Raw genomic sequence first — 27,890 nt, forward strand, 5'->3', positions numbered from 1 at the left:
AATAGAATAGAATGGAAGCGAGCGTTGTACATTAGTAAAGCCAGTACTATTTTGTTTCAGTTCTCCAGAGAGACAAAAGTGGATGCACTGGGTGGCGTGGTCAAAAACGTTGGAAAGCCACTGCACTGACGAGTAGAGTCTGAGCCAAAGACTGAATCAGAGTTCTTCTGCCCGCCCGCCCCCGGCCAACCCCTCGCCCGCTCTGCAGCCCTCACCGCGTGGTCCCGCCCCCAGCAGCCAGCAGGTGCGCGCTCAAGCTAGCACGTGGTGCCAGACACTATTTAAGGGCCCACCTTCCCCTGCTTGCAGCTGCCCCCTTCTCCAGCCCTGTCATCCCGGAGCTGCGGGAGGCCTGCGGGTCTCAGACGCATCCAGCCGCTGGGGCTGCAGCCTTGGCATGGGCGCCTCGGGTCCGCTCTGGGTTTTCTTGGCTTTCGCCGTGCCAGGGGTCCTCGGTGAGCTGGGAATGGGAGCACGGAGGTAGGGACGCGTCTGGGGCTGGGACGGACTCTGTGCCGCGATGCAAAGGAGACAGGCAAAAGTTAGAAGGCGGGGAAGTCTTGCATGCCTCGCTCGCTTTGGGGGACCCCGAGATCTCTTGGTCCTGAACGTCCCCGCTCGCTCCTCCTGGGCTGGGACCACTAGAATTGCAGGCTGCATCAGAGACGCACTATGTGATCTGCACTATGTGATCTGCCCAGTGTGGCTTGTGGTGTGGCGTGCCGGCTCTCTGCCCTCCGGGCTCCCCGCCCCCGGGACTCAGCAGGTGCTCAGCGCTCTGGGTCTGGAGGTCTTTGAGCTCTAACGCCCGGACACGTATCCGAAGCCTACTCGTGCTGAGTGCATGCGAATCTGTTGCATGCTCCGCTAGGCGCGGGAGTTTCTGTGCACACTGAACTCCCTCCTGCCTGGTAAAAGCAGCACAGCCTCCTGCTGCCTTCCCAGAATAAGAATAATGTCTGATCCCCAGGCGTGGGTCTAAACGACGAACATCTGGAGTTATTTAGAAAAGTTGATACGTGAATAAAAACTGCAGTTCTTTGTGTTATTTACCTTCTGTAATGGTAAGAGCTCCAGAAGGTGTCATTAAATGTTTATTATAATTTTCTTCCTTCAGACTGGCTTAATTTTAAAGAAGTATTGTAATTTTTAAAGATTGGAGTCTCTAAGTGATAAGATAGGTATAACTTTTTAATAATTTTCAGAGTACATTGGATTCCCAGTTTATTAAGAAGTTTACTGTATACAGACCTCAATACTGTGTGACTTTTGGCAAGTCATTTTGCTCCCTCGCCTCAGTTTCTTCATCGGTAAAATGAAACTAGAGATAAGCAGCCCTACCCTTACTTGGCTGCCCTGAATATCAGATGAAATTAGGCAAATGAAAGTTAGATGTTGGATGTCACTACTAGATGCCAGTAATAAGACGACTGTCTGGACCTGTTTTGATGGAGTCAGCATTTAAGCTTGACCACGCCCAGCTTGTTAAGGGACAGTGCATACGTTTGTTCTATTACAGTTCACTTTGTCTGCTTCCTGACATTCAACTTTATCCTGACCCTTAACTGAACATTTCCCCAAACCATTATCTTCATCTCTCTCTCTCCTGTATGTTAACTCTTTGAACAAACACTTTCACAGCATTCTCTAACACCTCCGTGTGTCACAGTTCCCGACCTGACTTCTTACCAGAATTCCATTCCTTTTTCTAAATTTCAGAGAGGATGCTATCAATTGAAAATAACTTCTTTTCCAGTCCTGTCAATTCATTGTACCCTACAAGGATGCCAGAGCATCCCCTTCCAGTACCAGAGCAGGACCACCCTTTCGGTCATGTAACTCCAGATGCACGAAAGATCAGGTCTACCTTTCTGTCGACTGTCACAGCTAATGTGCTTCTGTTGTTTGTCTTATTCTTACACCAATATTCTAACCATATTCATTATGATTACCTTTGTAACAACCTCCTCTCTTACAGGTAATTCTGATACCCGTCTTTAACTTTTCCAATGGTGAAAACTAAAATTTAAAAACATTTTTTTTCATTATTCCACTCCCTTGCTCAAAAATCTAAAAGGGCTTCCTACTGCCTTTGGAATTAAAAAAAAAAAAATCTGTCTTCAGCCTTTCAGTCCTTTGGTAATTGGCTCTCACCTAAGCATGCCCCTCCTGATTCCCCACTGCTTCCTATCACAAATGCGCTGCTCATCTTCTTGCCTGACTGACACCCCAAAGTCCTTTGCTCATGCTATACCCACGCCCCCTCCTGACTTTTGCATGATGGTTTGATTTACATATATTGTGGAATGATTACCATAGTAAGTTTAGTTAACATCCATCATCTCATATAGATACAATAAAAAGAAAAGAAAAATTTTCTCCTTGTGATGAGAACTCTTAGGATCTACTCTATTAACAATTTTCCTATGTATCATAAAACCATGTTAACTATAATCATCGTGTTGGACATTGCATCACTAGTATTTATTTTTCTTATAACTGGAAGTTTGAACTTTTTGACCATCTTCCTCCAATTCTCTCTCCTCCCACTCCCTGCCTCCAATAACCACAAATCTGATCTTTTTTCCAAACTTTGTCTTTTTGTTTTTAGATTCCACATAAAAGTGAGATCATACATTATATGTATGTCTCTGTGTGACTTATTTCACTATTTCACTTAGTATAATGCTTCCAAGGTCCATCCATGTGGTTGCAAGTGGTAGGATTCCCTTGTTTTCTTAATGGCTGAATGATATTCCATTGTATATATTCATCCACAACTTCTTTATCCATTCATCTATTGATGGACACCTAGGCTGTTTCCATGAGTTGGCTATGTTTCCATTTGTAAATAATGCCACTGTGAACATGGGGGTGTAGTTACCTTTTCAAGTTAGTGTTTTCATTTCCTTTGTATATATCCCCAGAAGTGGAATTGCTGGATCGTATGGTAGTTCTGTTGTTAATTTTTTGAGGAATCGTGGAGGCTTTTAAAAATACAGGTTTCTGGGTTCCATCTCACCTTCCAGAGATTCATATGTTTGGGGTGGGGGTGGCCCAGGAAGCTGAGATTTAACAAGCACTCTGGAAAATTCTGAAGCAAGTGTCTTAAAGAGCAAATTTCCTTCTCAGAGTGTTTTCATTTTTCTCCTTTTATCTATTTGCATAAGCCAATTCAAATTTCCTGTGCTCTTAAATTTCACTCTTGCCTTGACTGACTGCCTCACCTTAACCAACACTAAGAAAATTAAATCATCAAGTAGGAATTCCCTTATTTTCCAATCATCTACCTCCATCTGAGATCAGATCTTTTTCTCTCCTCTGGTTAAAACCTGCCAAGGGCTACCCATCACATTAGGACAAAATCCATGCTCCTTAACCTCAACTCCAGGCCTCTGCTTCTCTGAAGTTCTCTGTACTCCTCCCTCACTGATTCTTCTCCAGCCACACTGGCCTTCTTTCTATTCCTTAAGTGGAGTCATGTTTGTTTAGCTATGCACTAGGTGTTCCTCTCTTAAAATGCTCTTCTATGGGTCATCCCTTACCTGTCTCCTCAACATTCAGATCTCAGCTCCACTGACACTTTTCTGTGACGCTCTGACTCTTACCTGAAGTAGTCTATTCCCCAGGTCACTCTCTATCACATAACCATGTTTTATTTTCCACAGAGCACCTATCATCATATAAAACCTTCTTATTCATTTACTTGCTTGTTCCCTCACTGGTATACAAGTTCTATGAGATCAAGACCTTTATCTGTCTTTATTGCCTGATGAATCTCAGTACATGGTATTACCATCAACCAAGTCGCTCAAGTCAAAAGCCTAAAAGTCATTACTGAATCCTCCCATTCCCTTAGCCCCACATTTAAGTACAACAGAGTCACCCATTTCTCACTGTCTCCTTGTGCTCAAGCTTCATTATTTTGGTCTAAGCTACTATAATAGCTTCCAGACTGCACTCCCTACTTCTGAAAGTAAAAGTCCAGTCCATTCTCCATCCAATTGCCAGACTATATATATTTATTTTTATTTTATTTATTTATTTTTTGCAGTACGTGGGCCTCTCGCTGCTGTGGCCTCTCCCACTGCGGAGCACAGGCTCCGGGCGCACGGGCTCAGCGGCCATGGCTCGCTCCGTGGCATGTGAGATCTTCCCGGACCGGGGAACGAACCCGTGTCCCCTGCATCGGCAGGCGGACTCTCAACCATTGCGCCACCAGGGAAGCCCCCAGACTATATCTTTAAAAAGTTAAATCAGGCCATGTGACTCTCTTGCTTGAACTCTCCAGTGTCTCCTACCCAGAATAAGATGGGGACATCCTCCTGTGGGCTAAGAAGCCCTGTGCAATCCTACCTTCTGGGCTTTTTAACTCGATTCCATTTCACTCTGATCACTAAGTTCCAGCCACACTTGCTTTCCGTTTATCCCTAAAGCATAGTAAATCCATCCCTGCTGTTAGGCTTCTGCCTAAAATGCTTTTACCCAGCACTTTACCTGTCTGGCACCTTCTTATCCTTCAGTCATAACTCAAATGTCTCCTCTTCATAAGCCTTCTTTAACCATCATAACTGAAGTCATATGCCATCCTGTCCCCTCCTTTTTCCAATGCATTACATTTTGTTACATCACCCTGTTTATTTCCTTTACCTACCATCTATTTATTTATTGGTATTTATTTATGGTCCCTCTCCCTCTATTGGAATATAAATTCCATGAATGTGAGAGCCTTGTGTCTAATGTTCACTGATGCATATTCTGTGCTTAAGACAGTATCTTGGTTCATATGCACACCCAACATTCAAAAATGATCAGATAGACAGGAAACCCAGTGTTATGTTATCTGATCATAATAATTCTCATTATCAATAATAATATTTCCTCCTACCTGCTATCTGACCTAAATTTCAGGGTTATTTTGATCATCTTGTATATTTGTTCTTCATTCATTTCAAATGGATTTCTAAGCCAGTCCAGGTAAATCCCCTTAGACACAAATAAAGAGTTAAATGTATTTCTGTTCTCTAGAAAGTCCTTTGCCTAGTTACTTTTAACATGGTTCAAGGGATGTGTATGTCAATGTTTTGTCACTATATTCTATTTTAGATCCAGTCATGATCTACACTGATGTTTACTCCTGATTTTAAAAAGATGTGAAGAGGGTCCAATGACTCTTAAGAAAATTAATGTTACTTAATGGTTCATAGGCTAACTTTCCCTTTTCTGATATGGAAGAGAACATGATTGCTGGAAATTCTGTCCTGTGACCTGGAATTTTGGCAATATCATTACTAATAAGAGCTGGTGTCCCCCGAGGGAGAGATGTCCCTAAGTCTCATTGAAGATGAAAATTTCCCATTGTTTCTCATCCAGAAAGTATGATTCTTATCTCCTTTCACCTTCTACTTTTTTTGCTTCAAGATCTTGGTTACTTCTCGGTCCATGTCATCACTATTGATTAAATCTTGTAAACCCAAATTGGTTTTCAGATTGTGGAAAATTATTTAGGATTGTTCTTATTCACATTGGATAATTACAGGTTAAATCATTTGATTAGGGTGAATTAGTACAAATAATGGCAGGGTCGTGAAGTTGGTCTTCATTGAGGTCAAACCCTGACTTTCCCTATAGAGTCTTGCTGTTTTGAGAAAGTATGCATTTGGAAACATTTGTAGGTGTTAATGGAGGAAACCAAAGGAGTTGAGGAAAGAAATAGGAGACCTACAGTGGGATCTGGGTCCCAACAGTAATGGCTATTCTTAGATCCTGTCCATATGACTTCTCCAACAGAAGTGTTGGGCCACAAAAAGGCTGGGTCTGGCCACAACTTTGGGAGTTCTGTGTTTACCTTTGTGTCAGTTAGTCCATGTTTGTTCTTTGACTTGCACCTGTATCAGTTTCAGATTTGTTTGAAAAAGGAGATTTATAAATTTGATATTCAAATATACCACCATTCTGGAGTTGAAACTTGAACTCTCTTTCATACCTAGAAAAATTCTTTTCCAGGTACATCCTCAAGTATCTGGGTGTTACAGTTTCTTACCCAACTCCTAGAATAAGATTTGTTTCATCTTCATCATCATCATCATAATTATTTTAAGTCACAGAGAAGTGTCTTGAAAAAACTGGCTCCTTTTATCTGGTACCCATCAGGAAGTATTAACTCTTTTGGGGGTATATTACTCTACTAGGTTAATGGAATAAAATAATAAAGAATAAAAAACAACCCTATTTTCTTCTTGCTAGGACCTAAAGGTTTAATGACTAAGATAGTAATGTTAATTCATTAAAGTAATTTTAGAGGATCATACATGTGATGAGCTTTCAAGGTCTGATATACTTGTTTCCTGTGCTTTTCCAGAAAAATTTTTACTTATAAGGTTTTAGTTTTTATTTATGAGGTTGTAAGAAGATAGAACAACTCCAGGGCCTTTATGGAATTTTACTAAAAAATGATTTTCTCCAGCTCTTCTTCTGAAGTCTATCCTAAAATGCCTTTGAACTCCCGAGCTTATTTCTCTTGCATTCAATATGCATTCATACCGCAATATCTTCTTTGACCCAGAAAATATTGACATCTTGGGTTTACTGTCTAAAGATCAAAGTTGTCATTGTAACTGGTGACAAAACAAGCCGAATAGAGATTTTAGTCTCTCTTAGTTTTGATATTCCTGTGGTCTTTGTCTCTAGGTCAGTGTAAGTTCCTGCCAAGGTATCCTTTTGCTAAGCCTAAAATTCAGAGTGATCAGTCTGAGTTTGCTGTTGGGACAACTTGGCAATATGAATGTCTTCCTGGGTATGTCAAGAGGTCATTCTTTATCACCTGCCTAGAAACCTCCAAGTGGTCAGATGCTCAGCCAGTCTGTAAACGTGAGTAATCAGTAATAGAAGAATCTTTGGGTCTATAGCATGTCTCTATGGGCTAACCTATTATTTTCAAGATAAAAGATGAGAAAGTTAGTAAGTAATCTCAAATGAAAAGGGCTCCTAGGTTCTCCATGTTTTCTTTTACTCCTAAGGGTATTAAGTATCAGGTATTGGGGTTAAGTCGCACAGCTGGCCAACCCTGTTTATCCTATAATCTTCATGACCTTGTTCTATGGTCTCTGCACTGTGTTACAGTGATCTTAGAAGTTAGTATACAAGGAATATTAGTTTCACCTCATGTTAGTTTTCACCCAACTCAATTCAAGAAATATTTTTGAGTAACCACTGGGTATGAAGCGTTAGGCTAGATGGTGGGGCTTGGAAGAGATATAAAAATTAATCTGCTAGTCTCTGTCATTGAGGAAGTCCTATGTTATTTGTAAAGACTGATTTTTAAACAAATACTGTACTATGGTGTAATTTCTTTTATTTATAGAGATAAAATTTTATGATATCATAGAGAAGTAAATAATAAGTACTATCTAGAAGGATAGAGAAATCTAGGCATTACAGACAGAGGAAACAGCATATGCCAACGCATAAAGGTATGGAAGAATATGATGTCTCTGGAAAACAGAAAAATTCAGAGTGGTTAGAATATAAGGTGCATGATGAGGAATAGTAGTTGATTAAGTGTATTGGAGTTTAAGTGTGGTGGGCCATGCATTCTTTTCCAATAAACAATGGTAATCATTGTAAGTTTTTGAAAGTGGGGAGTGGCGTGACCACATTTGTACTTCTGAAAGATAATGTGTGCAGCAGCATAGAAGATGTGCTGGACCAATGGCGACCAGCATTAGAAAGGTAAATTTTATTACTCGATGATCCAATGAGAGATTATAGTGGTGGCAAAATAGTTGGCTTGGAGAGAGATTTCTGGAATCCAGTCATGAAAACTTGGTGATCTATTGAATTAAGGACAGGGGGTAGAGAAAATGAGTTACAGATAGGAAATGATGACTGTGAGTTTTTTTTGTTTTAAGCCATAGGACTTGGTAGATGTTGCCATCAACTGACAGAATATAAAAAGGGGAAATAGAGATTATAAATTATGGCTGACTACAAATAATGTTTGCATCCATGCTCAGAAACATAGACTACATGCATTAAACAAATAGTGTTATGGTGTTGACTGATCCTTTGGAAGACAGAAGTTTTGTAAATGCCCCAAATTTCTTTGAATAAATATAAGTAGACTACTCAGCAAGTCCAGTCAGGTTGGAATTTAATGTAAAACACAAAACATCCCCCAAATCCCAGTCCCAAATCCTGTTTTGTCTTGTTCTCCCTTATAGGTAAATCATGTGTGAGTCCTAGAGAACTCCTCCATGGCTCTGTCCTTGCACCCAGGGGTATCGTGTTTGGGTCAACAATTACATATTCTTGTGATAAAGGGTGAGTCGCCAGGAGACATCTCCAGAGTACATGGATATTAGAACACTAGTTTCAACCCGAAATCACCCATCTTCCAAAAGAGAGCTGAGTAATTGCCACCCACCCTTAACCATAGATAAGTAAAAAGAGAATCACCTCTCTGATCTGCTCCAGAGGCAACTCTTCAGGATTACCTAGTAGAGAGGATCCCTAGAAGAGAAAAAGATTTGGGCTATTCTTCTTCCAATTTTAAATCTTCAGTGTTACTGACCAGGAGGTCAAGTTTCATTTGTCTTTAGGTTTTTGAATCTTTTGTATGAGTCCTTAATCTGTCACCATTATTTGTCATATATGATATTCTATTCTTTGCCATTCTTTCAGTGGGAAAAGAACTAAGCTTTCCTAAAATGTCCAGCTGGGAGATGATCACTCATCTCTTTGTCTTTAGATATCAACTCATTGGTGACTCCTCTGCCACATGTATTATCTCAGACAATATTGTAACCTGGGATAAGGAAATGCCTTTTTGTGAATGTGAGTAGAATTTTCCCTTTATTGCACCTAGGTAATTCCTCTTGTCCCCTTCCAAAGAGAAAGTGGGCATCTACACATCAAAATAAGTACCCAGGTGGGTTACACTTGGCTTGAGTAGTTCTGAACACAGATCTGTGGTTTATCTTCTTCCATGCCCCCAATCCCATTACACATTCCTTTGCTTATTGTCTTTTGATGATACATTATCTCATAGTGAATAAGTGCTCAAATCTAAAATATGCCACAAGATTACACACTGCCAACTTTAATCCATGCAAAACGTTCGCCAACCTAGGTGCCTTTTTATAACAGTTTATCTGTACTTTGGGGTTCAGGACTGGTGACCAGATCAGATTTTTGTGGGTTTTTATCAGGCCAGTTCTGTGTATCTTCCTACCTTGCTACTTCCCATTTAGAACCATCTTTGAGATGAGGATACAGAATTTCAATAATAGGGGTTAATTGTAGGCTAAGTGGAAGTTTGGTTTGCAAGAGTTAAGACAAAATTCCCAGAAGGTATAATATTTAAATGCCTTCTCTCTTTTCCTATGTACCCCATCCTCCCCAAGCTATTCCTTGTGAGTCACCCCCAGCCATCTCCAATGGAGGCTTTTACAGCAGCAGTAGCGAGGACTTTTACTATGGAATGGTGGTTACTTATAAGTGCCATGTTGGACAGAATGGGAAAAAGCTGTTTGACCTCGTGGGTGAAAAGTCAATATATTGCACCAGCAAAGACAATCGAATTGGCATCTGGAACAGCCCTCCCCCTCGGTGTATTCCTGTAGTCAAATGCCCAATTCCAGAAGTTGAAAATGGAATTATGGAATCTGGATTTAGACGCTCATTTTCCTTAAATGATTCTGTGATGTTTAAGTGTAAGCCCGGCTTTACCATGAAAGGCAGCAACACAGTATGGTGCCAACCAAACAGCAAATGGAACCCTCCACTGCCAAGGTGCTTCAAGGGTGAGTTGGGCTGAAACTTTGGGGACATAGAAATAAATTGAGACTTTGGGAGGAATAGATACATGGTATCTATGAGAAGAGGAGGATAAAGACAGTGTATGTAGTTGGGTATCCTGGTTAAAGAATTTAAAAGTAAACTTTGAAAGTAGTATCTAAATGTTGAAGAGTTGGGAAATTTACTATATTCTGGGACAGTGCTAGATATGCATTAATGTAGGGGAAATTAGAAGACATTTAAAAAAAATGCAGGTAGTACCAGAGCTAATGATCAGAGATTTTAATATGATTAAAATCATATGTGATTGCCAACAAACACATGAGATTGCCAACAAACACATGAAAGAATGCTCAACATCATTAATCACTAGAGAAATGCAAATAAAAACTACAATGAAATATCATCTCACACCCGTCAGAATGGCCATCATCAAGAAATCTACAAACAATAAATGCTGGAGAGGGTGTGGAGAAAAGGGAACCCTCTTGCACTGTTGGTGGGAATGTAAATTGATACAGCCACTATGGAGAACAGTATGGAGGTTCCTCAAAAAACTAAAAATAGAACTACCATACGACCCAGCATTCCCACTACTGGGCACATACCCTGAGAAAACCATAATTCAAAAAGAGTCATGTACCAAAATGTTCATTGCAGCACTATTTACAATAGCCAGGAGACAGAAGCAACCTAAGTGTCCAACAACAGATGAATGGATAAAGAAGATGTGGCACATATATATAATGGAATATTACCCAGCCATAAAAAGAAACGAAATTGAGTTATTTGTAGTGAGGTGGATGGACATAGAGTCTATCATACAGAATGAAGTAAGTCAGAAAGAGAAAAACAAATACCATATGCTAACACATATATATGGAATCTAAAAAAAAAAAAAGATCATGAAGAACCTAGGGGCAAGACGGGAATAAAGATGTAGACCTACTAGAGAATGGACTTGAGGATACAGGGAGGGGGAAGGGTAAGCTGGGACAAAGTGAGAGAGTGGCATGGACATATATACACTACCAAACGTAAAATAGATAGGTAGTGGGAGGCAGCCACATAGCACAGGGAGATCAGCTCAGTGCTTTGTGACCACCTAGAGGGGTGGGATAGGGAGGGTGGGAGGGAGGGAGATGCAAGAGGGAAGAGATATGGGGATATATGTATATGTATAACTGATTCACTTTGTTATAAAGCAGAAACTAACACACCATTGTAAAGCAATTATACTCCAATGCAGACGTTAAAAAAATCATATGTGATTAGATTTTATTTAAATGAGGATAAAATAAACTCTCAATCCTATTGGCCAGGCCAGTGGGGGAAATGGGCTGATCAGAATTTGATTCAAATTACTATAGGTATTATACATTCTCCTATTGAAAAATGTAGCCTTTATGGAATAAGGCTAGAGTTAAGATCAAGTCACTTCCCCCATTCCCCCTTTCTCCCCTACTCTTATTGAGAAGTGCCTGACTTACTAAAAACCTGGCAACATTGGGAGCGCCTCCCATAAGGCTCAGAAACTTCATCAGTGGTTTGGGAAGCAGGAAGAAAGAGGAGATTTTTGGTGGTAAAAATGCATTATAATAGTTTGATTCCCTTGGCTACAACATTAATGAGAGTATATCCATTTAAATGAAATGGGAAAATGATGAATGGGAATAATGTTTCCTGGCATAGATCAAGGTACAGAAGGAAGATAGATGCAAGGTTGATCGTGTCTAAAATATGTAACACATGTTAGCCCCACTGCACCTCACCCAAAATAGTGTCTGCCTTATACTTTGGAGAATTGACATGACCACCTTCATCCAACTCCTGCCAACCTCAAGTTGGCTTAGGTTGTAGAGAAGAAAGTTCTTATTTCAGAAATAAAAGGACTCTGGTCCTGTTCTTTTCTCAGGGTGTCTACCACCTCCACATATCTACCACGGTAATTATAACAGATTGGATGAGGAATTCTTTGCAGTTGGACAGGAAGTGTCCTACAGCTGTGAGCCTGGCTATACTCTCATTGGAACTAACCCTATGCAGTGTACCTCCTTGGGAACCTGGAGGCATCCAGCCCCCAACTGTGAAGGTGCCTAAAGGTCTATTCCATCTCAAGGAAACTTAGCTGTTTCCTGACTCTTCATGTGCCAGCCTTGTCTCTTTTTTCCTAGCGAAATCATGTGATGCCATTCCAGACCAACTTCTCAACGGTCATGTGGTAGCTCCTCCTAATCTCCAGCTTGGGGCAGAGGTTGCATTTGTTTGTGATAAGGGGTGAGTGCAAGGTGATGGGGCCTGACTTGGGGCCTATGATCCATAGCTAAGCATTGCAAAGTGTGACCTTTAAAGGTAGTTAAAATTCTTTTCTCTCCTTTTCTTTACCCTTTATGATTAAGAATTCTGTTATTAAGCAAATTCCATTGATTTTCTCCAAATGTGTATATTGTGCATGGCCAGCCAAAGCTGAGAATTATCCTTTCATCATGTGCAAAAGCAAAGTTTGGGCTCCGAAGTTAAGGCTTCTATTATGGAGTCTGAATAGATGTTGGGGGTTCAGTAAGAGGAGCTCTTTGAAGTGAGATTAGGGAACAAAGTCTTTGATGTTTTCTTTACTAGGAACTGAGGTTATGCTCTTCTAATGGTCAAGAAAATCTTGATATTTGGATGCCAAAGAGGAAAGAGAGAATTCAAGAAAAGAACAGATCATTAGGACTGTTTTCTCTGTGTTTTTAGCTGGTCTGAAGTCCTCACATAGCTTGGCTGATTCACAATCTTAGACATTTTCCTTAAGCCAGAAATGCTTATAAAAATAGAGGCCATTAATACCATATACTTGAGAGAAGTGATGAATTCCATGCAACCGAGAATTGTTTTGTTCTGGTGATGATTTGCTGCCCCTTATTGTTTAAGGTACCGGTTAAATGGCCAATCTTCTAGTCAGTGTGTCTCAGAAGGAATGAGAGTACTCTGGAATAATAAGTTTCCTGTCTGTGAACGTGAGTAGAAAGCAAAAATAATCGAGTATGGATCGTGCCTCTTGATTTTTGGTGTATTCTCATGCATTTATCAATTATAAAATCTTATCAATATGAACATATATATGCCACTTTTCTGTATGTTCTAGAATGCAGAACAAAGCTAAATTTATTCAGTTGACTACATATGGTATTGAGTATTCTATGTGTATAAGGATAAAGGCTCTCGAAAGTTACCCCTACTGAAAATGAATAACACTGATGTGCTGAAATGGTTTGGCTGTGTCTTCTTATGCCATTTCCTCATCTGATGAGCAATTCTTGGAGCTAAATGGAAATCAACCAGAAGTTTTGGAGGTTGGCAATTTTTCCTTTATTCTAAGACTCACTCAGGAAAGGTGTGCATATACCAACACAACTATAAACAATTTATATTCTTCATGCCTATTAGGACAAATAAATAAAAGGTATGAGGTCACTATTCCAAACCTCTGATCACTTCCTGTGGGTCTTTCAACTGGGACCAGCATCAAAGGATGACAAATGACTTGCAGTGAGGCTGCAGTATCTTTTGTAACGGGACAGAATGTGGTCTCATTACTTATAGCACCAGCTGTGTGTTTGAAACAGGCACTGCACAATTAGTATGTTCCAGGTACTGTACTTGCCCCTTTCAGGTAGTTTTATGTCACTGGATTCTCATTACAACATTGAATTATACTAGACTAGGAAACTGAGGCTTAAAGAGGGTGAGACTTGCCTAAGGTCACACAGCTATTGAATGACTGTGGGGATTTGAAACCAGGTCTAATGAGCCCAGATTTCATTAGTCCATGTGCCTCTCCACGTGTGATTAGTATGTCATTAACATATTATTTTCATGTACTGTTTGCCTTTTGTTTCATTATTAAAGTTGATTGGACACAGAACTATTTAATAAGTTCTGTTTCATTGTTATTGTTTGGTCAAGATGGCTTATAGTCCTATATTGCTTTGTTTGCTGAGGATCAAGAGAAAGGTAAGAATTTAGGAACTTGGGGACAGGCAGGGACTATGAGTAAGAAATAAATTATACAAATTTCTAAGTCTATTTCTGAAAAAGTGACATGACCTATATTTGGACTTTTATCTAAATTTGAATCTTATTGTCATGATCAGTATGACCACATATTTTCTTTTCTACTTTGCAGGGATTTTTTGTGACCCTCCTCCTCGTATCAAAAATGGGCGGAATAGTTATCATCCTAGTCCCATAGCTGTTAACGCTGTGGTGAGGTACAGCTGCTCGAGTGCCTTCCGCCTCATTGGAGAAAGTATTCTTTTTTGTATAACTAAAGACAATGTAAATGGAATCTGGGATAAAGCTGCTCCTATCTGTGAATATTACAATAAAAATTCTATTTGCTCTGAGCCCATAGTACCAGGTGGATACAGAAATAAAATGTCTAGACCACCATACAGACATGGTGATTCTGTGACATTTACCTGTAATGCCAACTTCACCATGAAAGGAAACAAAACTGTTTGGTGCCAAGCAAATAAAACATGGGGACCAACACCACTACCAACCTGTGAGAGTGGTGAGTAGAATGAAAATAAAACTGATTCAGGAGCTTGGAGCCTCGCATTTCTGTGCAGATTAAGTTTGGTATCATTCTGAAGGAAGAACAGTGTGGATGTATGAATGGTAAGGGTGGAGGGAGGAAACAACGGAAAGGGTGAAAATTACAGTTTCCTGGCTTTTTCTTGGTTGTAGAGGGATGTAAATGTTCATTCAACAAACATCAGTAGAGCAAAGAATTTTAAACTGTAATGGAAAAATCTAACTAAACACACCTAATAATTGAATGGAATAAGTCCCACAAGGATGGGGGCCAGAGTTTGTTTGGACTGCGGGAATTGGGTTTTACAGTTTTCAACTGCATATCTGGGTTATTGTTAAAATGAGAAGAAATGTGGGCTCTAATAGCAAAAACACAATGAATAGATTTAAAATTGATCTATAAAAGCTGTTAGTATAGTCTGGCAGAAATGATGTGCTGTTCTCTTTGGCCTCTATAAATACTTTCTGAGTGATCCACTATTTTTCAAACTCATGTCCTAAGCCATAACATTTCAAATCAAGTAACTTTGAAAATAAGAACTACTGTAAGCTCTTCCTTTCCTTATTATTTGGTGTGGTTTATGTTGCTGCTGAACTCTAAATCTGAATTTCAGTTATGTAATTATGGGAACCGGCAATATTTGACAAAAATTATACCATCAAAATAAGGTATTTATTTTCTTAATAAAGAACAATATTGATAAATTCTAAATTGATTAAAGGGTTGAAAAATTATTATTAGAAAAATATGGTTTTATCTGTCTGTAAACAGATATATAGTCTTGGAGGGAGGGAAAATCTGAAGATAGTCTCAAGTGGGGTGACCATGCAAAACAATTAAAGATTATAGATAGGATTAAAGATTATAAAGATTTAGATAGGCCTATATATATTGACATGGAAAGATATAGATTATTAAGCAAATAAAGCAGGGCCTAGAATAATATGTATTGAGTATACATACACACCCAAAATATGTGTATAGATATATCACATATAGGATCCAGAAACACTATATTACTAGTATCTGGCAGGATAACCCCATAAATAACAACATGCTACTTTTGGAGCAGAAAATAGGCTTAAGGGTAGAATGAGAGTATGAGTGAAAATGGACTTTTTTTTTGGTAATTGAAGTTTTTCACGCTGCAAATGTGATTCATAAAGTGTAACTAAAAATAAAAAATAATGTACTATTTGTGGTATAAAATGGATATAATTAAACCATACCTGTTTGATCTTTAAAAGACTGAGTTGAAAATTAATGACGACTGCTTAGCATAGACCATGTATCATTTATTTGGATGTATGTACTAAGTCAAAATACAGACTGTGAAGGAGCTATCTGATGACATTTTTCCTAATGTGTGTGTGTAAAGATATCTCCCTGGAGTGTCCATCACTTCCCACAATCGCCAATGGGTATCACACAGGGGAGAGCGTTGATTCCTTTGCCCCGGGATTGTCTGTGACCTACAGCTGTGAACCTGGTTACTTGCTTCTTGGAGAAAAGACCATTCGCTGTTTGTCTTCGGGAGACTGGAGTGCTGTCGCTCCCACATGTAAAGGTACCCTAAATTTACAATCAATGTTAAGAATTTGGGCTACTATGTTACTTGCCACACTTTGCTCATCTCTGGCTTGTTTTCTTAGAGGCAGAGTGTAAGCCTCCAGGACCATTTCTCAATGGGCAGTTAAAGAGGCCCACAAGTCTTCGGGTTGGTGCAACTGTGAACTTTTTCTGTAGTGAAGGGTGAGTGTCTAGAGGGCCTATGAGATTTAATTCATTTGACTTATGTGTGCATGGTGTGTACTGTGAAACCTGCAGAAGGTTTCTCTGTGACGGTCTATGGGCAGCTTAAGGTTGTGAGAGATAATGCCAATAAAAGGAGTTGGTGCCCACAAATTAAGTGAACTTGGATTTTAAATAGAGGGTTTTGTTCTGCCTAATAGTTCTGAATGACCTCCCTTTGTCTCCAGGTATCGATTACAAGGCCAACCTTCTAGCCAGTGTGTAATTGTTGGACAGCATACTTTTTGGACCAAATTTCCAGTATGTGAAGGTAGGTTAAGTGACTGTGGTTTGCAACTAGTTCCTTGGCCAGAGGTTCAACAGGACACCACATTCTCAGCTTAACTGAAAGTTTTCATGCATTTCTTACTATATAGGATCTTATAGAGCAAAGATCTCCCCCAGAGATCTTTAGATCTTTAAGGGATATGTTCTTCACTGAAACATCCTTGAATTACCTCTTTGTTCTTTGCTTACTCAAGTAAAACAGGGTTTCTAAGCTTTTCTTTCTCTGAAAACTATGTACAATTGCCAGCCAGGCCATGCACATAAAGGAGATTATATACTTGGTAAAAGAAATCAAAGGATCAGCAAAGTAGATATATTCAGGAATAAAGTTTTAAATCATACTTTCTGAATTATATTGCTATAGCCGCTTTGACAGATTCATTACAGATTCCAATATTACTGTCCCTGAACCCAGGATGTGAGAGTGGCATGTAGCAACACCCGAGACATTCTTTGTTTGTAGTACAGTCGGAATCTTGTCATCTCTCTCTGTAATTTCCTAGAAATTCTTTGCCCACCACCTCCTCCTATTCTCAATGGAAGACATACGGGCAGCTCTTCAATGAATGTTCGGTATGGAAGCACAGTCACTTACACCTGTGACCGGGGCCCAGAGCAAGGAGTGAACTTCATTCTCACTGGGGAGAGAACTATCCGTTGTACCACTGATAGTCAGAAGACTGGGACCTGGAGCGGCCCTGCCCCACGCTGTGAACTTTCTGTTTCTGAGGTTCGGTGTCCACCTCCCCAGATCCTAAGAGGCCAAATATCATCCGGGCAGAAAGATCAATATTCCTATAATGACACTGTGGTATTTGCTTGCGTATTTGGCTTCACCATGAAGGGCAGCAAGGGAATCCGATGTAATGCCCAAGGCACATGGGAACCATCGGTACCAGTCTGTGAAAAGGGTGGGTATTCCAATGCTCGGAACAGGTGCCACTGATTCATCCTTCTGAAGCGTTAGAGAAGGGGTTATGGACTTCAGCAGGGCCTTTTCCAACTTCCAGTCCCCTCAATTTTACAAAATATAGTGAAGATAAATTATAAAGAAGGCTTTTTAAACACTGTCTCTCATTCATTTTGTAGGATTATCCTTGGGGGAAAAAATCATTAGGGACCACTAAGTTGCCTATTTCTTTAAAGGGGAAACAACTGGGAAAAATGTTTGTCTTAACAGTGATTTCTTAAAAGAAAAGTGATTTTGACTTCAGCAAAATAACCCTACAGATAGGTCAGAATCTCCCATTAGAAATGTACAAGATGATTCCTTGTACAACAGAGGAATTGGAGCACCCAGTGGGAATGGAAAAAAAAAAATCTGCAGCTGCCTAAATGCAGAAAAAAAATTGACAACCACTGGTCTAAAATTACCCAAAATTGGGCTACAAGATTACTTCTGTACTGTACAACTGCCACCAGAGTGGAATTGTAGCATAAATGTCACTTTCTGTGGCTCAGTTTCTTTCTATCATTGTTTACATAAGAAAAATTCTCTGTCTTTCTTTTAGATTGTCAAGCTCCTCCTAAAATCCTCCATGGGCAAAAGGAAGATAGACACATGATTCGCTTTGACCCTGGAACATCCATAAAATATAGCTGCGACCCTGGCTATGTGCTGGTGGGAGAAGAATCCATACATTGTACCTCTGAGGGAGTGTGGATACCCACTGCCCCCACATGCAAAGGTTCCAGGCTTTGAATGTCGATGTTTTTTGGTTTTGAGATTGCCTTGAGTTGATTTCTCATCCTCCTCTCTTTTCTTAGTGGCAGAATGTGAACCTATAGGAAAGCAAGTCTTTAAAAAACCCAAGAACCAACTTATTAGACTAGATGTCAACTCTTCTTGTGATGAAGGGTGAGTGAGGACTGTCTCAGTCTGAACTAGGTCTGGTTTATCAGTTACACTGCAAGCTCTGTGTAGGAGTTTATCTCAAAGACCCCCCTGTCACGTGTTCATGGAAGTGTTGATCACTATGTTTCCATTAACGGAAACCATGCTGTGCAATGAGTGGGTCGTGCTGCTGCTGGCTACGTTTTTGTTCCTATTGATTCCTGTACCGAAAGTAATGTGTCTGCTATTGAGCCAATAGCTCTTGCTTAGGTTAGTGGTCACCAGATGGCAAAATGTCATGACTCTTTGTCCCTAGGTACCGGCTAAGCGAGAGTGTTTATCAGCAGTGCCAAGGCACAATTCCTTGGTTTATGGAGATTCGTCTCTGTAAAGGTGAGTAGAAAAATAACAAAGGATCTTGAATAATGTGAGATCTATAAATATGAATAACAGAGAGTCTAGAATCCTGTGAGATTTCTGTTTTAGGCATGTTATGGGATTAAGAATATTAGATTCCATTCTATTCACTGTGTCAACAGTTATAGTTGCACAGTTTTGCTTTCTTTTACTTCAAAGCCTAGCAATCACTTAATTTAAATGCATTTAGTTACTGATTCTCTTTTGTGATATGGGAGAATAAGAGTAGTGAGGTCAATGAGTATGTGAGCCACCATCCTTAATTTTGGGTACACTGTAGTTTAGTGGAGAGAAAGGGAACTGGTGTGGGATCTGAAGTCAGGTTCTATTTCTGCTGCTTATTGACCGGGGGCAATTTATGTAACTTCTCTGAACTCTAGCCTCTTATCTGTAACAGTAGCATCAGACTGCAGACCTCAAATTTATTATAATTAAATGGTACTATCCCTCCTTTGCAGATGAGACAATTGCCTGTCAAAAAGTAGATGTTCAATCAACAATAAATATTCTTGGCTAGCCTGTCATATCACCACAGCAAAAAAATGTACCATCTCAAAAAAGTTTAATTCTATCCCCCGTGCCTTTTATTGACCTGCTGGTTATTAAAAAAAGAATTCTTTTCTTAATTAATAATTTGCTATCAGACTTTACTGCCTCACAATATGATATTGATCTACATCTTCACTTTTAACACATTACAAAAATCTTTCCTATGAAATCTTTTAAACTGAATTTTGCGTCATAATGAGCTTTGATAGAATGCATATCATCACATCTCACCCATATCCTTCAAGAAACCTGATAACAAAAGATTCATACCAGCCTCATTTCTCTTCTTTGGTGTTTAATACTGGAACAGAATTGTACAGTAACTTTTCATCTCTCCAGATATCACCTGCCCACCACCCCCTGTTATCTACAATGGAGTACACACAGGGAGTTCCTCAGATGTCCTATATGGTACCACAGTCACTTACACATGTAACCCCGGGCCAGAGAGAGGAGTGAAGTTCAACCTCATTGGGGAGAGCACCATCCGTTGTACAAGTAACGATCAAGAGACGGGCATCTGGAGTGGCCCCGCTCCTGTCTGTAAACTTTCCCTCCCTGCTGTTCAGTGCTCACATGTCCACATTGCAAATGGATACAAGATATCTAGCAAGGAAGCCCCATATTTCTACAATGACAGTGTGATATTCAAGTGTAATAATGGATTCACTTTGAAGGGCAGCAGTCAGGTTCGTTGCAAAGCCAATAACACCTGGGATCCTGAAATACCAGTTTGTGAAAAAGGTAAAAACTCAGTGGAGAGGAAAATGAGGTATTTACTTGTTTATTCTTGTTTGTTATCTCCCACCCAAAGCTAGAGTTATGGAAAAAAGCAAGGGGGCACAGATTACTTTCCCATTTCTTCCATTCTGTAACAAAACAGTCTATGTGTGTTGTTGTATATATTCTTTATGCAAATGCTCCCTTGGATCTGGGATACAGTCAGGGTAGATAATTGAGAGGATCTTTTTTAAGGTTCCAGGTTCCTTCAAAAGAGCAGAAAGCATTCAGTAATGAATAAGAGCTTGATGATCTTTGGCTTAAAAGTTTCAGACTGTCTATTGTCAAACGTTGTATACGTAGTGTTCTTGAGTTTTTGTTGGTATTTATGTGGGAAGTTTTTTCTTTAGGCTGTCAGCCACCTTCTGAGCTCTACCATGGTCGGCATACAGGTGGAAATAGGGTCCTCTTTGTCTCTGGGATGACTGTAGACTACACCTGTGATCCTGGCTACTTGCTTGTGGGAAACAGATCCATTCACTGTATGCCTTCAGGAAATTGGAGTCCTTCTGCCCCTCGGTGTGAAGGTACTTTCAGTTCCTGAGTTGTCTTTCTCTTTTATATCAGGCATGTATAAGTAATTCCAACTTTGCTCCTCTAGAAGCACCATGCCAACCTTTGAAAGAAGGTCTTCAAGAGGTTCCAGTTGGTTCACCTGTGGTACCAGTTAATATGTCCTGCCAAGATGGGTAAGTATGATTCATTCTCAGAAAGGGTGTCCACCTTGCTTTGTGCATTAATTCTAGCCTCAGTTTGTCTTGATGACTCCCTCTAGAGGTTCCTCGTTGTCACACTAACAGAGATTGTGAGGTTCCAAAGGCCTAAGTAGCATCTCTGACTTTTCAGTCCTTTCTTGACATGGAAATGGCTTTGCTGGGAGTAACTCTTAAGTCTAAAGTAGTTTGCTTACTTGAAGGGCCAGGAGTTTTGACTCCTTTCTGCCAGATTTCTTATTTAGAAGTGCTTCTGTATTAGTGGTTTGAGGAGGCTAGGTTTCAGAGATGTGATTTTTAGGAAGAGAAAACGTATTATAATCTCTCTCTAGGTACCGGTTGACTGGACATGCTTATCGGAAATGTCAAGATGATAGGAATAGGGTTTGGTTCCAAAAGATTCTACTTTGTAAAGGTAAGTTAAAAAAAAAGTTGTCAGTGGGTTGTAGGGTGTTAAAGAGAACAGGTCACTACAGAACTAATCTATACCTTAACAGTCGATGTGTTCTAGCTCAGTGTACATAAGAAACATGTTTTAGTGTTTGTATGGTACTAGCATTGGGAAACAAAATTGTCAAGTAGGAAATGAGTACAGTTGGCCCTCTGTATCTGCAGGTTTCATATCCATGGAGTCAGTCGACTGCAGATCAAAAATATTTTTTTTTATCCTGAAAGCTTCCAAAAGCTAAACTTGAATTTGCTATGTTCTGGCTACTATTTACCTAGCATTTATATTTTATTTACAACTATTTACACAGTGTTTACATTGTATTAGGTATTATAAGTCATCTAGAGATGATTTAAAGTATATGGGAGGTTGTGCGTAGGTTATATGCAAACACTATGCTATTTTATATAAGGGGCTTGAGCATCCTCAGAATTTGGTATTGATGGGGGATTCTGGAACCAATCCCCTGTGGATACTGAGGAATGACTGTATTTGCCATATACCTGCTAATTGCTCAAAATTTTAAAAATAACAAATATAGACTATTTCTCTATTTCATGAGAACATAGCTGTATTTATTCCTTTCTTAATACTTTACTGTATTTTCTGAACTTTTTTTGGAATGAGTATGTGTTATTCATGTAGTCAAAAATTTAATAAAGCTTTTTAAAAGAAAGCATAATCTAGCATCTAAAATTTAAATAACTTAATAGCTACGTGCACTACATGCAGTTGCATAGTTTTATTATTTAGTTTTATAGTATCTGATTGAAGACTGTCCACCATGGTGTACTAGCTGAAGTAGAATTTCCTAATCTCTTCTGCAGTTATCCACTGTCAACCTCCACCAGTGATTAACAATGGGAGGCACAGGGGTGTAATGGCAGAACACTTTCTGTATGGAAATGAAGTCTCTTATGAATGTGACCAAGGATTCTATCTTCTGGGAGAGAAAAGTATACGGTGCATAAGTGATTCTGAAGGACGTGGATCTTGGCGTGGACCTCCCCCACAGTGCATAAAATCTCCTCCTGTGACTCACTGCCCTAATCCAGAAGTCACACATGGATACAAGCTGAATAAAACTCGTTCTTCATATTCCCACAATGACATAGTACATGTTGCCTGTGATCCTGGCTTCATCATGAATGGGAGTCACTTGATTAGGTGTCATACTGACAACAAATGGGTGCCAGGTGTACCAACTTGTATCAAAAAGGGTAAGATATTTTCAGGACTAAAATATGGGATGTTGCACAGAATAAAGAAAAAGGGTTTTGAACCTGCACTTGCCATGCCGCCTAAAGAAAAGCAAGTAAAAGCTAAGGCAGTCATATTATTTACAAAATACCTGCCTTGCCTTATCTTCTCAGCCCATTCTTTTTTTCCCTTTTCTTTCTAAGCTTGTTGAAAAAAGGTGCATGAAAGGATAATGGTTAACTTTGAAACTGATGGAGTCTCCCAAGTTTATTATTTTTATTACTTTAGAATGGGGAAAATGCACATACCATTTTGGGCAAATGTTTGGCAGTAATATTGCTTGATAATTTGATATTTAAGGCTGTGATACCAGCCAGAAAGGGATCTTTGAGTATTCTGGAGAATGGAGCTGGCCTTAAAACTCACTGAATTGTCTTGTAATTTTAGTTATTATCGGTAGTTTTATTCCTATCAGTGGCTATCTACAACAGAGGCTGCCACCTGGCGACCAAGAACTTAGTTCAAAACTGTTTTCTTTGGCTAGCACAGTATTATTTTAAATGAAACCCATCTCCACCATCCAAGGCAAACAGTGAACCTGTGATACAGTGAGGGCCCCCTCTGCTTTCCTGCAAGGTACCATTATCTTGAATTGGGCAGTGGCTGCCATTTTTAGAAGGACAGGTGCTCTGTGACTTACCATATCTGGTGGCTTCACTTCCTGTCTCCTGTAGATATTTGAGGGTGTGACACTTGACTACAGCCTTTTTACCATTTAAAGAGAAAAGAAAAGATTACTATTCTCTGATAGACTACAATTGTGGGCTGTAACCACTGATGTTTCATTATCTTACATTTGACATTTGTCTTCAGATCATATATGATATAGGTAGGAAATGCAAATCTCTGTCCTGTACTGTTTGGTTTGGGCTAAATGAATACTTTTGGATACTGACTATTTGGCTTGTTGCCTGCCTTCTTTCTGTATCTCTATCACCCATTTGCTGGCTATGCGTTCCTCTGTACTAAATTAAAGATCTTTTTAAATTGGTGTCTAAGCTTTCTTAGGATGTCAACGTCCGTTTAAGATCCCCCACGGAAATCATACCGGTGGAGACATAGCTCGATTTTCTCCCGGAATGTCAATCCTGTATAGCTGCAACCGAGGCTACCTGCTTGTAGGAGAGGCAGTCCTTCTTTGCACACATGAGGGAACCTGGAACGGACCTGTCCCTTATTGCAAAGGTGTGTTGTTTATTTGTTTTCTTATTTTTTAAATAAAATTTTTCCCAAATAGATATATTCAGTTAGGTACTTTCAACTTAAAGTAGCCAAATAAATGCATTAATTGGATCATTTAATTAAATGCATTTAATTGGATTAATTTAATTGGATTAATAGATGAAATCATCTAAATACTGCAAAATAAGAAAAGTGGCTGAGGCTCTATCTGAGCTATCACTTATGTAGTCATTTAAATATGGAAAGTTGAAGTCTTTATGTAAATCAAACAACTAAAGTACAGATTGAATTTACACTGTGGTTACAGTTATGGTAAGTGTGCATTTGACAAAATACTCATAAAAAGTAAAGTTATCTTTTGAATATGTTTCCTCTAAGTGGTGATCGGATTTGGGTATATTTTTATAAAAGTTTCAGAATGTCATTTTCATTAGCAGTGCATATGAAATATGAGTAATGAATTAATACTGAATATTAGTTGAGACTTCTTACCATATGCCAGATTCTGTGCACAGCACTTTGCATGCATTATCTCATTTAATCCTCCTGAGAACCATATCAGTGATTGGTGCCATTATCCCTGTATTATAGATGAGGTCCCAGTAGAATGGAGAGATTTGTAACTTACACAAAGTCCCACAGCTAGAAAATCCTAGAGTCAGGTTCAAATCCAAAATCTCACACTATTGGCCCCTACACTGAAAAGATGAAAGAAGAAATGAGGAAGCATTTACATGTAAGAAGAATTGGAGAATAAGAGTCAAAGTTGATGAAACAGAAATTCAGAAGTCTTAATGTTACCCATTCAGCCCTCATCATTTCTCTAAGAATCCATAAAATTTACTCAACATTATTGGTTTAGAAACTAAAGCACAAAGAAGGAAAGTAATCTAGTATGATTACCTGGACGTTCCTGAGGTAGATGGCTGACACTAAAAGGCTATGCCTAGGACATCATTTTGTGTTATTTCAGTGAAGTTTTACTAACTGAGAATAAACTAAATTGGTTCCATAAACCTTTCCATTAAGGGCAGTATCTACGTTCTTGGTAAAATGTCAAAATATGACTCAGCTTCAACTAGATTTCTTTAATTTCAGAGGTGAACTGTAGCTTCCCAGAGCATATAAATGGAATCCAGAGTGGTCTGGAGCCTGGAAAAATGTATCAGTATGGAGCTGTCATCACTTTAGAATGTGAAGATGGATATACCCTAGAAGGCAGTCCCCAGAGCCAGTGTCAGGAAGATCACGGATGGAACCCTCCCCTGGCTGTTTGCAAATCCCCAAGTAAGTGCAAAGGGCTTCACTGCAGCTCCTACTTGTTTCACTGGAAAGAAGAGAGTGAGCAGTATCCCTCAATGTTAGGGACTCCTGGGTTTTAAATTGACATAGGTCTGTGACCAGTGGTATAGTAACAGACGAATTTGAAGTCGGTGGTCTATTGTAGTAAAAGTGAGACTTTCTAAGAATGGGAGAAGGAAAGAAAGAAAATAAAGAGAGAAGAGCGCTAACTTAAAAGGTGCAAAACTAACAACCTTATAGAGTTGTCCTTTGGTATCCTCAGGGGGATTGGTTCCAGGACCCCCTTGGATACCAAAATCTGCAGATGCTCAAGTCCCTTATATAAAATGGCATAATACTTGCATATAACCTGTGCATATCCTCCCATATACTTTAAATCATTTCTAGATTACTTATTATACCTAAAACAATGTAAATGGTTGCTGGGCTTGCAGTGTGAGTTTTGCTTTTTGGAACTTTCTGAAATTTTTTGCTTTTTTGAATATTTTTGATCTGTGGTTGTTGAATCCACAGATACAGACTGTATTTTGAAAGGAGTTGCTGCTGAGACTTCTGTTATTGCTGAATCTTGATTTATAAGTGCTTAGCAATATGACAGGGGCCTCCAAAAATATGTTAACCAACCTGTTGTAACAGTTAATGTTTGCATTCTGACCTGAGAAATCCCTGATTATAAAGCTGATTTTATTGTTTTTTTTCATGGATGAACTACCCCAACTTAATTAAGGTGGAAAAAAAATGTAAAGGCGAAGGGAGTTGTTACATAAGAAATGAAGAAAAAGTGGGTAGGGACTTCCCTGGTGGCACAGTGGTTAAGAATCCGCCTGCCAATGCAGGGGACACAGGTTCGAACCCTGGTCCGGGAAGATCCCACACACCACGGAGCAACTATGCCCGTGCGCCACAACTACTGAGCCTGTGTTATGGAGCCCACGAGCCACAACTACTGAAGCCCGCGTGTGCCACAGCTACTGAAGCCCATGCGCCTAGAGCCCATGCTCTGCAACAAGAGAAGCCACTGCAATGAGAAACCCACACACCACAACAAAGAGTAGTCCCCTCTCGCCGCAGCTAGCGAAAACCTGCATGCAGCAACGAAGACCCAATACAGCCCTAAATAAATAAATAAATACATTTATTAAAAAAAAAAAAAGAAAGAGTGGGTATAATTCAGGGTTCCAATATCTCTTTTTAAGTAGACTTAGAGAGGAGGGGGCTGAGATTAATTTCTGGGACATTACAATGGGACTTCGAGATATGTGGAACCATGCAACTAGACTAATATTTTCATGATTTTGTATTCTCCTTAGGCTCACTTGTTCCTCTTATTTGTGGTAAGTTTTCTTAAATACTTGAAGAAAACTTCTAATGGTGATTTATAAAAATGTATGTAAAATGTGAGGCCCTATATCCTGACTGCTAATTTTTTTTTCACTTTAACCCATAAGAAGTTATCTTTTTTTTTAGTGTTTTAAGTATCTTTTAATGTGCACTTCACATCACAAACTGTCACTTTTGGATAGCATGGAATAAATGACTTGAACAGCTATTCCCAGTTTTTAAATTGAAAGTTAAAGTTTACCAAAAATTTAGTTTAACTCTTGATCTTTTGCATGATTTGGTTACTATCAAAATAGGCTGGCTTATTCTGCAGTAACAAAATATATTTCACAACCGAGAGTTAAATGTTGCTATGCAAAGTCATGGGATCCTGGTGTCCTGAGCTCCTAATTTCACCCCAGTGACAAGAATATTACTGATAAAACTGAAAAGAACAGAAAAGCTCAACAGAAACTTGACTGGAGCCCTGTGGTCAAATGGTTGGTCCTTTAGATTAAATATGGACTGGACTGAATCCAAAACTTTAGGCCCACATACGATGATCTAGGAATTCAGTATTTATATGGCTGAAGAAGAACAAGTAGAAAAGTCACGTAACATTTTCCCCACCACTAGGAATAGGCCCCACAGTCACTTCAAAACAAGGTAGGTCACATTTTTCTAGCATTTGATACTCTGATTTGTTTTCTAGGTTTTTCGGCAGGGGTAGTCACTCTTTTCTGCTTGGGTGCTATCACCTTACGCATGATATTAAAACACAGAGAACGGTAAGTTCAACGCATGCTTGATCAAAACGCACAAAAGATTTTGACTTCTTGCCTGAAACTAAACACAGAAGGACAAGTTAAATGAAATAAATACTGCAGTGGGATAACTGCAATAAGGTATCTTGTGTTAAATAGAAGGCCCTTTCTGTAAGAACTTAAAAGATAACAAACTAATTTTATTTGAATGGTGTTTATTCAGATCAGATTATGTTTATTTATACATAATAAAAAATCTGGAAAACAGAAAAAAATCCCAGTCATAACAACTGTAGGTATTTGGTACGTTCCTATACAGGTATGATCATTTTTCTTATTTATCTTTTTCCTTTTAAAACTGAAATTTTGGCCTTAGAGTCTCCTGCCTTAATTTTTTTTTTCATTTAGCCTCATGTACAGATTTTTTTTTATTAAATCATGTTTTCTTCTTACCTACTTAATTGCGTATTTTTTCTATTATATGTATCTATATTGTGGAAATTTTAGGTTGCTTCCACATTTATTTTGATAATAAATAAGATATGAGAAACACCTTTAAAGAAACTTTTTCTACATCTCCTTATTTCCTTAGCCTAGATTCCTAGAATTGCTAGGGATAAGTGTATGAACATTTAGATGCTTAGTAAATATAGCCAAATGACTTTCTAGAAGGTTAGTTCTAACTTGATCATATGTCAAATAATTAACATAGCTGGATGTATGGTGTTTCTGGATTCTTCTGTTGTTTTTGTTGTAGTGATCTGTCTATTCTATCACAAACCACTTTGTGTTTACATAGTATAGCTTTCTACTATTATAATATCTGATAAAGCAAGAACCCCGTCACTATAATTTTTTGAGC

The 27,890-nt window shown here is 39.1% G+C and overlaps 1 protein-coding gene across 2 annotated transcripts in view; it reads left to right on the forward strand.

Moving 5' to 3' along the window:
* Positions 1-340: 340 nt before the first annotated feature.
* Positions 341-27,890, forward strand: part of CR2 (complement C3d receptor 2) — a 34,540-nt gene continuing 6,990 nt past the window's right edge. Inside the window, exons 1-25 of one of the 2 annotated variants that reach the window (XM_060130341.1) lie at positions 398-455; positions 6,691-6,870; positions 8,223-8,322; positions 8,750-8,835; positions 9,405-9,803; positions 11,714-11,890; positions 11,973-12,075; positions 12,712-12,797; positions 13,967-14,356; positions 15,759-15,947; positions 16,033-16,132; positions 16,360-16,442; positions 16,963-17,370; positions 17,971-18,147; positions 18,227-18,317; positions 18,610-18,686; positions 19,599-20,003; positions 20,390-20,566; positions 20,641-20,728; positions 21,085-21,167; positions 22,028-22,420; positions 23,460-23,645; positions 24,741-24,929; positions 26,255-26,278; positions 26,977-27,052. In XM_060130341.1, coding sequence (XP_059986324.1) covers positions 398-455; positions 6,691-6,870; positions 8,223-8,322; positions 8,750-8,835; positions 9,405-9,803; positions 11,714-11,890; positions 11,973-12,075; positions 12,712-12,797; positions 13,967-14,356; positions 15,759-15,947; positions 16,033-16,132; positions 16,360-16,442; positions 16,963-17,370; positions 17,971-18,147; positions 18,227-18,317; positions 18,610-18,686; positions 19,599-20,003; positions 20,390-20,566; positions 20,641-20,728; positions 21,085-21,167; positions 22,028-22,420; positions 23,460-23,645; positions 24,741-24,929; positions 26,255-26,278; positions 26,977-27,052 — 4,325 coding nt within the window. Of the gene's footprint in view, positions 456-6,690; positions 6,871-8,222; positions 8,323-8,749; positions 8,836-9,404; positions 9,804-11,713; positions 11,891-11,972; positions 12,076-12,711; positions 12,798-13,966; positions 14,357-15,758; positions 15,948-16,032; positions 16,133-16,359; positions 16,443-16,962; positions 17,371-17,970; positions 18,148-18,226; positions 18,318-18,609; positions 18,687-19,598; positions 20,004-20,389; positions 20,567-20,640; positions 20,729-21,084; positions 21,168-22,027; positions 22,421-23,459; positions 23,646-24,740; positions 24,930-26,254; positions 26,279-26,976; positions 27,053-27,890 lie in introns of both variants that reach the window. The other variant, XM_060130338.1, reaches the window with a different exon arrangement.

Source organism: Lagenorhynchus albirostris, chromosome 2 (genome assembly GCF_949774975.1).
Source record: "Lagenorhynchus albirostris chromosome 2, mLagAlb1.1, whole genome shotgun sequence".
Taxonomy (NCBI): Eukaryota; Metazoa; Chordata; class Mammalia; order Artiodactyla; family Delphinidae; genus Lagenorhynchus; species Lagenorhynchus albirostris.